At 32.1% G+C, this 10,865-nt stretch overlaps 1 protein-coding gene across 3 annotated transcripts in view; it reads right to left on the bottom strand.

Annotated features, from left to right (window-relative positions):
• Positions 1-10,865, bottom strand: part of LOC106691479 (U8-agatoxin-Ao1a) — a 143,735-nt gene that overhangs the window by 77,222 nt on the left and 55,648 nt on the right. For all 3 annotated transcript variants that reach the window (XM_014437266.3, XM_014437267.3, XM_014437268.3), the window contains exon 2: positions 5,537-5,557. In XM_014437266.3, the coding sequence (XP_014292752.1) occupies positions 5,537-5,557 (21 nt within the window). The remainder of the gene's footprint in view (positions 1-5,536; positions 5,558-10,865) is intronic.

The raw sequence follows: 10,865 nt of genomic DNA, 5'->3' as shown, positions 1-10,865 counted from the left end.
ATTTAACACGCTTTAACATAGATCATGAATACCCCTATTATATATCGAGGTTTTAACAATTCCGACAACAATATGACAAATGTTTTTGGGTAATTTAGCCGCAACTGTGCCGATACCTGTCAACACAGGGACACCCTTCCCAGAGAAACCATTAACTCAGGTAAAGACCGAAAGAGCGTGTGATCGGCAGTGGGTTCCCACCCCCTCTCAGCCTAGAGGAGACCTAAAACCTAGTGGGCGTTGTAACTAATAGCCAATGAGGAATAAGATTCCAAAAAGGGGACTCCTCAAAGGGCAAGTGGGGGAAAAAGGGACTCGACAACGTAACACAACATAGATGACAGAAGTAAGAAGAGTGAGCTACGAGAGGAACACAAGGAGGGCAGACAAACGGAACTGCACGGCTAAGACGTTAATAAACACCACGGCATGCATCACCCAACTCTCCAGTCATTGAGATATGTATTAGATAATAAGCTATAATATAATTCATATTTTATGACAAACCATATTTATCTGGATCATTTCAATCATTTTATAATTTCATTTAATCAACTAAAATGAATTAATATCATTGCAATACCTTCCTTGTTATACTTATAATTGCAATCGTTCCTTGATATAATTTATATAGCATTATAATACCCAAGTCCACCCCTTATTATATTATATAATTAAAGGTAACAGTATTTTATAAATATAAAGATATTTAATTGGTTAACACAAAAAGCCTTTGGAAAAGAATAATAGTTTTGCGGGACTCAATTACAATTAATTAATATAAATATATGTTTGGATAATTGCCTCCAGCGATAATCCTGGTATCCCAATCAATGACAGTACACATAGCAATTTTCAGCTATAATTTTTGAATTCCCTAGTCTTGGTCAAAAATGAAACTGACTGCATTTACCTCGGGGCAACGTCATGAAAAAAAGTACTAAAGTTATGTTTTAAGTATCAGTTGTATTGTTTATAATTTTAAACTTAATGAATTAAATTATGTTAGTAACATGATTTTCGAATTATTTACAATTACAAGAAAGGCTTGGCAATGGTAGCGAAAGAATTATAAAATCCTGTATATCTTGTAGGTACTTTTTATTTAAAAACTCAAACAGGCCTGTTGTGTCGTCTATCTTCGTCCAGTCGTCCCTCTTTACAGTATCAAATACCCATACACACCCATCTCTCAGTTATGAACTCACTAAAACTAAGAATATTTCTACTGTTGGTATCTTTGCTCACGTATTGAACGAGAAGTAGCCATTAGGCCCAAGTTTACTTTTATTGAGTGGACTCCCACGGAACTCACTGCTTGATTACCCCAACTATCACCTAATGAATTTTAATTATTTAACATAAGATCTCCTTCTTTAAAAACTCATCCTACTTCTTATATATATCCAATTTGATAGGTTCTCTCAAAACCCCACCTAATTACCTTTACAAATATGATCAGACTATTCCCCTCTCTTCCAGACTACAATTCCTATCCTCTCTTATTTTATGTAGCTGGATGTACAAGAAGTTACGATTCCCTCACTACACTTTACTCAAAAGATATGAAGTAGCCTAGCCTTATGCTAGTACTTGCTAGTTTCTAAAAGGTATTTAACCCATGTGACTCGAATCTGGAGGGGATTAGTTTGAAAACAGTCCGGTATTAATTTCGTAAAATTCCATCTACTACTTTCGTTTCTCCATGGGCCAAAGTATTTTTCTTGATATATATGATTGAGACATGGATCCTCGCGTAGATATCATTGACATATAAAATTTATTATAAATAAAAGTAATAAAATTATTGGGTAGCAGAATGCGAGAACACACCTGTAGGCAGTTTAGTGTACCTGGGTGTCACCATTCACAGACACCAGACGCTGGATTACCACTGTCATAAGAAAATCAAGCCGGTTAAGACCAAGTCTTACAGGCTTAATCACCTGCTGACTTCTCCTCATCTTTCTCCCGCCTCAAAATAATGATCTACAAGAGAGTGCTCAGGCCCGCCCTACTTAACTGAACACCATTGCTCCTACTGTCCAACATAGTCCTATAGACAGTCCCAAAACTAGAGCTGTTGTAAAGCCCACAGTCTACGGAACAATCTATGGAATACATCAAATCATAACAGCGATGAGGCAATTAGATTTGAAAGAATATTTTTTCTTATTGAAAATTCTTTTAACATGATGCATTATAATATGGGCACACTGAAGGCCCCAAAAATAACTCAATCCTGTTTTTCCTCTGTATCTTTAAGTTGCATTTTTCTGTTCCTACAGGGAAACGTTTGCTCAACAGTCACGGAAAATCTAAATAATTCTTCATTCGGAAATCCATGTAGGGCGAATACCGTGTTTTTGAATATCCATGGGCCACGGAGTGACTCCAACCGTCTTTTTCTTTGGTAAAAAGGAACTGTAATGTGATGTCCCTGTGAATTTAATTGAAACTTACTCATGTAGTTAAAGATAGTTTTGTAAAATAAAATTGTGGAGCGACTGGAAAATTGGGGGAAGTTTTTCATATATCTTTTTCTCTAGAAAAAAAGCCTGTGGGGTCATTAGTGGCCCCCGAGGTATTACCAAGGTTAAAAATGTATGTAACAATGAGTTTATTCTACCTCGGGGAATTAAAATAGTTTAAAAAAAAAAAATATGGGGGGAGGAAAAAAAAAAGAAAAGGCAGTCACTAGCAGTTTATGTTAGGCTTTTGTGAATAATACACGGACACCTGACCGGCAAAGCAATTTGTCACGAAATGAAAGCCCTAGGCTGTTTGTCAAAACAAATAAAGCCATTTATATCAGCGATTTGTAAACAAGTCTATTTTTCAGTAGCTTCAGTTCTGGCTGATTTATTACGTGGAAATGGCTACGGGACAAGTATATTTAGTTGGAGCCGTTCGCCCACTAGCAAATGCCTCCAATCCCTTCTCTGGTATCCATTTACTATTCAGCTCCTGTTTTTATCCTGTTCTTGCCTCGAGCCAATAAAGGTACAATAGCCAATTTTGTCGTTAAGCATAATTTAGTAATTCAATATTGTTTCATTTTTCAATATTTTTGGAAATGCCTCAAAGACTGGTTATTTGTCGTAATATTTTCTAAGAATTAAATCAATAATCCATATAGCAACTTTTGGAAAAATTAAAAACCCTTAAACTTTTATTTAGTCCAATTAGTAAAACCTAATATGTTGAATCAGAAACATTGTAAGCGGCTAAAGAGGCTGCTACAATGAACGTTCCACCACTCCAAATTTACGAGCCGAAAGACATAAAGGCATTTTTAAGGAACAGAATCCGAAAAAATTGGGATTCAATGTGCGCCGCCGTACCACTCACCAATAAATTGAGAAATGTAAAAAAAAATACACAAAAGTGGACAAGTACCATAAGGGGAAACAGAAGAGAAGAAGTGGTTGTAGCAAGAGTAAGAATAGGACATTCCAAATTAACTCACCTTCACTTAATCACAAAAGAGGACCAGCCTATATGCCAAACCTGTCATTCCCCATTATCAATAAAGCATATAATTGAAGAATACCCATCATTTCGTCAAGCCTTCGAAAATAATAAAATTCCACGAACAAGAGAATTGGCCCTTAAAGACTCGGAAGAATCCATAGACAAAATAATAAAATTTCTCAAAGAAACACAACTTTATACTAAAATATAATCCACCAATACCGACCAGTGTAACAAGGAAATAGTCTACATTCAACTATAAGTCAAGAAGATAGATGAAGTAAAAAGGGTGTAATAACCTAGATGTTGATCGCCCTGAATAAAAATCTAATCTAATCTAATCAGAAACATTGTTAAAAAAAATTGTATACATCATTTTTCTAAATTACATTTTTTTTTATCATGAATATATTAAAATCGACATCCAACATTTAAAAACATAATATAATTAAATAAAAATTTGCATAGACAATATTTTGATCACAGTTTTTTATATGATTCAGAGAAAGGCCCCCAAAAAATATTTATAACTTAATAATAAACTAGTGCTGGAACATTCGCTAAATCGTTGCAAAACTGTATTTCACCAAATTACTCATTCTTGTCAATATCATCAATATTTTTTAAAAAATTAAAACCCTCTTCCGAAATTATATTGTATCTACGTAAACCCTAGGTACAATGGAACAAACGTGATCAAAGGATATTAGATTTTTTCTGCACTTATCTCTTTTTATTATGGAGGAGGGTCAATAAAGTATTAATTTATTTCATTATATTATTGTTCCTATAAATAATAAAATATAATTCAAGATTGTTTTCTTATTTATTTTGACCCTCTGCTTATACTACCTTCTCTCATTATTCATTATTCATTTAACTAATACATACGGTCATTTGTCGAAAATTATTCTTTGATTTGAAGGTTTTTGGCCCTTTTAAATTCTAATCTAGACTTTAAAAAAAATTTGCTCAACTGTAGTGATTTCTAGTATCTTGACGTTCTTTAAAACTACTGAAATATTTTTAGATTAATCCTTATTTGGAACGAATAGTTCAGATTCGTTAGGAATTCTACCGATATTTGAGTTTTAGGAGTAAAACTTGGGAGATATTAATGGCTTGTCAAAATATCTCAAACTCTTAATATACAAATTCATTTCTAGAAAAAAACAATAAATTTGGCATCTGTATATCACAAACTAAATTATTATATAAAGGGGTTGAATCAAATGTAAACGGAGTTGTTAGCGATAAGTTTAATAATTAGTTTGTAAATATTTTCCGTATTTAATTTCATTACATTTGTTTTTATGACTATTGAATACAGTATAAACTTGAACCCACCAAATTTTCACCACTTGCCACTGCTATGGCATCTATAACTTGGGAGCAATGGCCAACACATCTTTACAACAAGAAATATTTTCCTCTGACCCTTTGAAGTCGTATTTTATTATATATAATAATTTTGTAAATTTGTTCCATAAATATGTGAATTGTTATCAATAATGAAGGCACTTGAACAATAACAGCAGCAATATTGGGAAGAACGGAGAACTGGAGGCGAGAGAAAAGACGGTCTTGGTAAACCCTTTTCTCTGAAGCTCTAAGATTCTTCCCAGGACGACATTAAATATATAAAGATAAGGAATCATATTATATAAAGACACAGTCATAAAATATGGCAACTGATAAAAATTAAAACTTCCACGATATTAAAATGTTTTACAATGATTTATCTTAAACTAGAATTCACTTACTATAATTTAATACAAAAATTATTTATATCAAGATCAATATAATCTATATCAATATTATTTAAAAATATAAGTTTCCTGAAAATTCTTTTTAAAAATCTATTAAATTAGCCATAAAGAACCCAGTGAAGACAAGAAGTTCAATTCATAATAAAATTTTAGGTACCATTTTTTACGACTGCGTTCCTCAATTCCTCAACAAATATTTGACCAATAATACAAATATAATTAATGGTGATAAATAATTGTACATACCAAGAAAGTCAATTTAATGGATGCAATGATAAATAAAATAGACTTACAATCTCCAAGGTTATTCGAATCTGAAAAAAAGTAAACAAAAAATATAAATAAATTTTATAACGATAACTATAAAATCTTATAATATATAATTTAATTTAACATCTTAAGAAGATGAGATCTTTGTGAAACGAAAGTTACAAACATAACTAAAACTTTTGATAAACTTAAATAATATGCAGCATTGTTCATTGAATTATGGAGGTGGAAGTTCCAAGCTTTGCGTGCACTTTTGTTATAGAATTTACGGTTTAGAGCGAGACAACCACAATAAATTCACTGAACTACAATGTTTTGAACTTTCAACTAAATGTTCCTTCTAAGCTGCAGCCATATAATGGAAATTTAAACTTTAATAAGGTTAAAGGGGAGGAACTTGATAGTTCAACATGATGTAGGCATTCATTTAGTTGTATATATGGAACCAATGTGTGTAGCTCCACGATGATCCTCGGAACTCTATAGTAAAACACCAATTTTTAAAACAGCGACCCATTCTAGGTATCCTACGCTCATATCTCGCAGGAAAAAATTATAATATTTTCTATAAACTGTAGCTGATATTGGAGAGGTAACTAAATATCCTTAGCAAAAACAGATTGAACTTTTGACAGAATTTAGGCAAATAAGTTTTTCCTTTCTTTTCGGGATTTGGGGTTAAATGTTTTTTATTCATGATAATTTAACCATTCATATAAAGACGAATCATCATTTAAATCGTAGAAGTTATTTCTTAAATCGATAGTAATTGTTAAATAATAAATCGGTTTAACTCTAAACAACTAATTTTCAAATGATAGATGATTTCATCGATTGCATATTTACCTCATAAATGCATTCTTCAATGAATTAAAAACGAATCTGTTCTGTAAGAGTCAACTTTACTTTTGAAATTAAACCTATAATCTATAATCTAATTATATAAATTTCTATTATCGTATTCTTGTTAAAATAAGTTCATAATTTGTTTTTGTTTTTTATAAAATTCTTTAAAGCAAAACTAAAAAAAAAACTTCAATCAAATCACTACGTACTTAGACGTATACTTGCATTATTCCTTTATTTTTGGACTACCAAATTAAACAACACAATCACCAATATGATTATGTTTATTTTTATTATTCTTGGCCATTGTCTATATGCACCCAAACTAATCCCTTACTATTGCAGAACGATTTATCTTCTATTAGAGTATCTACTAGTTTACTTCGGCGCTTGATTTCTGAAAGGCAGTATGAAGCAGAAGTTAAGTACTAACAGTATAATTTCTCATAACGTGGTTTCTTTGTTTGCAAAAATCTTAGCCATCGAGCAGAGGAGCAAAGAACTTCATCCTGAGTCGCTCCTCCCAGGCACGTTTCATCCACCCCAGGGATTTATACAGTAAATGATTTCTTCCACTTAAAGACCAATATTGGTTTCGGCATTGAGGAGAGTTAGGAAAACATTCAGAGGGATATTGAAAGTAACGTAAAATAATCAATACCTTGGTTTAAGAAATATAGAGTTAAACCCAACAAACAAAAAAGTAATATATATTTTAAGTTATTGGAAAAAAATTTTAATGGATAAAATCATCACGGCCCCTGGTCGGCAAATTATTACTTATTTGTGAAATAATATACATTATCGATGTTGGGTAAAAAAAAAAGTGTATTTTCTGACTTTGGTCTTTTTCACTGGAATGATGTTTGGTAAAAAATTGTTTAAAATGTGAAACACAATCAGCATTTGTACAAGGTAAGAATGTTTGGAATGATCCCGATTTTTGAAAAACTGTATCTCGGGAACTATTGAACGTAAAGGTACTATTAGAGATAGGATTTTAGTAAATTCTCTATGAACCATCAGAACCAGTATTTACAATAATATGATGTATTGAACTTTTTAACCATGATTTGAGAGTATTTGGCGCAAACTTATTTAAAAACCCGTTAACTGTTTTATAGTTAATCGAATAATTCGAAAACTATATTTACCCTGAAATTTCATTCCTAGGGAGTTGTTTGTTCTTTTTATTAAGATGTTGAGGTGAACAAAAAAACTTCCTTTAGCATATTAAAAATGTTGTATTTTTGTTGACACTACGTTTTGGGTTTCCCCATCTTCAAATACCAATATTCCTACAATTATAACAATTAACAATTATTATTATTATTATGGCACTACGGTCCTGTAAGAACCAGGGCCTCCTCCACAACAGCCAACCAGTCTACACGGTCTCTTGCTTTCTCCTTCCATCTACCAACTTTAAAGAGCTTCAAATCCTTCTCCACATCGTCCAGCCATCTGATCCGGGTACGTCCTCTTTTCCTTTTTCCATCTGGTTTGCCATAAACCATCTTTTTGGGTGTTCTTTCATCCCCTCAAAATGTCCTAACCATCTTATTCTTGCTCTTTTAACTGAAGCCAGGATTGCTGTGTTCACCAAATAGATTTATCAGTTCCACATTCCTTCTTTTGTAAATGACCACTCTCATCCTTTTAGAGAGAGCTCTAAAATACAATATTTTCTGCAGTGAGAAATAACAGAAACAGAAAAGCTGCTCGAGAGTGAAATAGCAGAAGGATTAAAACAAAAAAAAAGAAACGTCTGAGAGAAACACAACTATAAATGATAGATGGACAAAATTGAAAAATGTTGAGAAAATGCAAGTGATGTACTAGTGAAGAAAGAACCAGCTACCAGATGAATGAATGGATTGACGAAAAGTGTAGGATAGCTCTGGAAGAAAGAAATAAGGCGAGGATAAACATGCTAAAAAGAAAAACCAGAGGAAGTGTACGGGGATGTATGACAAAGAGGAGAGAAGCCAAAAAACTATATAGGCAGAAGAAGAGAGCACAAGAAAAGGAAAAACTTAAAAGTTGCAAGAATTTTAGGAGAAAAAAAGAATCAAGAAAGTTTCACAAGGGTGTAAAAGAAATAAAAGAGGGATTCCAAGCCAAAACTGGATTATGTAAAGGGAAAGAAGGTGAGCTGATTTGAGAAAAGACGTCCATTCTTGAAAGATGGAGCCACTATTTTGTGAATCGCTAAACACAAGAGCCATCGAGAAAAAATCTGAAGAAAGCTTCAATCTAAATGAACTCTTGGGTAAGGCGCAGGATGATGCAGAAGAAGTGGAAGCTCCTAAGAAGGAAGGATTGTCGACATATTTAAATCATTGAACAACAATAAGTCACCAGGTCGAGATAACTTCAGAGATGGTGGCAGTAATTTGTGGGAAGCAATTTATGATTTGATTTGGGAGACATGGACATTGCTCTTCTAAGCAGAACCTATAAATCTACTGGCAGTGTTTTTACATAAAGAGTGTCCGATTTCACAGAAAATATTATAGGAGAATATCAAGGAGGGTTCCGGCCCGGTAGATCGACAGTTGACCAAACATTCACCCTGAGGCAGACAATGGAATAGTGAGTATAACATAGACCTACATCTGCTATTCGTTGACTTTAAACAGGCCTCTTCTATTTAATATAGCATTAAAAGTAGCTATTAGTTACATCAGAACTAATAAGGGAGGGACCATTTACAATAAACTGTTTCAACATAAATTTTTGTTTGTTGTTGCTAAAGCATATGCCGATGATGTAGTCATTGCCGCAAGAACCCGAGAACATTCCAGGAATTTGAAGAAGCAGCATATGAATTGGGCCTTAAGGTGAACGAAGACAAGACGGTGTACATGAAAAGCTCAAGAAAGGATAAGGAAGAGAATAGCAAAGAGATGTTCATTACATCACAGTTCATTAGTTCACAGTTCTGTAAACCAGTTTAAGTACCTGGGAAGCCTGGCTACAGATGATAACAAATTAGAGAGCGAAATAGAGGCCAGGATAACAGCAGGTAATTGAATAACAATTGACACAATATTTTATTATATATACAATCTAAACCTTATTATCGATTTTACATCATTTGTCAAGTACATCTACATCAATTTGAAATTTCGAAATTTTGTCATATAATTACATTAATTAAAATTCATAACACGACATTGTTTAAACAATATCGTTCACCAATGATATATTCAATTATTTATTCCCTGTTCAAATCAATGTTAAGTTATACTAGGTATACCAATATCTGTGTGATGTTTGTCCACCAACTATACTATTTAATAACTTTTGCCATTGAAGTTCAATATTATGATTTTGAATTGGAGAATATTAGTTTTTCCTAATTGGTTATGTCTCTAATTTCAAAGATTTATACATATTTACCGGAAAATGATCGTTGGATGATCAAATTGCCTAAAAAGCTAAACAATGCACATTTTTACATATTATTGATATATTATTATATAATATACAATTATTCTATTTGAGATTCCAGAAATTTGTTAGCTCTGTTCCCATATTTGATTAATTAATTAATCACGTCAATTAAAGCCTCATTAATATTTAAGTGCTTTGTTCTACTTCAGAATCAATAAACGCCCGCCGAATTATTGATGCTGATGACATCGGAGAGATATTTTTGTCAATTGAATAAACAGTTTGAAACATTCACAATATTTATCTGAGGACAATTGATCCATCAACATAATTAGTGTAGCACATATTACCGAGTTATTTCAAGAAAATAAGGAAATTTATATTTATTTATTTTTATAAATGTTATAATTTTTAAACGGTCCTTCTTGATATTTCCTTTCTTGACATCGAAATGTTATGAAATAAACCTAAAAGAACATAAATTTTTAATTCTTTATGGTACATTTAAAAAATAATAACTAAAAAAGTATAATATAATATAATATAACTATAAAAAAAAAACTATATTTATAAAAATAAACCGAAGTATAGCAAAACGTCTCTTTAAGTTATACTTAAAAAGATTATAATTACATTATGATACTAGTTTGATATTACATCAGTATCAACTAGTAACATAATTCATAACATGATAAAAGAGATGATATCATTTAGTTTAAAATCTTGTATTGATATCTTATGAACCCTTTTTCCTCTTCCAAGCTAGAGGAAAGGTATTTGAGGAACTCCAGTCCTTCCTCAGTTTACGAATTCCGGACAGTCGCCGACTATTCTTGTAGACGAGAGCTGAATACGGCATTTTAGAATGCACACGTCACACCTATTGCTGTTCAAATAATAAAGGCCTATACTTGGAGAAATTTTCATATTCATAGATTTTTTAGAGAAGATTTTCATTGAGGGATAAAATAAATAAATAAGCCGGGCTAATACAATTTTTTTTTTTTAATTTATTAGATTTATTTATTGATAGATATTACAATCTGCCACACAGTTGTGGGCAATAGGTAATAGTGATGAATGATCTCATACATACTAAAATTTAAA

This window comes from Halyomorpha halys, unplaced genomic scaffold (assembly GCF_000696795.3).
Source record: "Halyomorpha halys isolate HHAL.00 unplaced genomic scaffold, Hhal_1.1 Scaffold2401.1, whole genome shotgun sequence".
NCBI lineage: Eukaryota > Metazoa > Arthropoda > Insecta > Hemiptera > Pentatomidae > Halyomorpha > Halyomorpha halys.
Note: the sequence above shows the minus strand (reverse complement) of the source record. Positions and strands in the feature narration are given on the sequence as shown.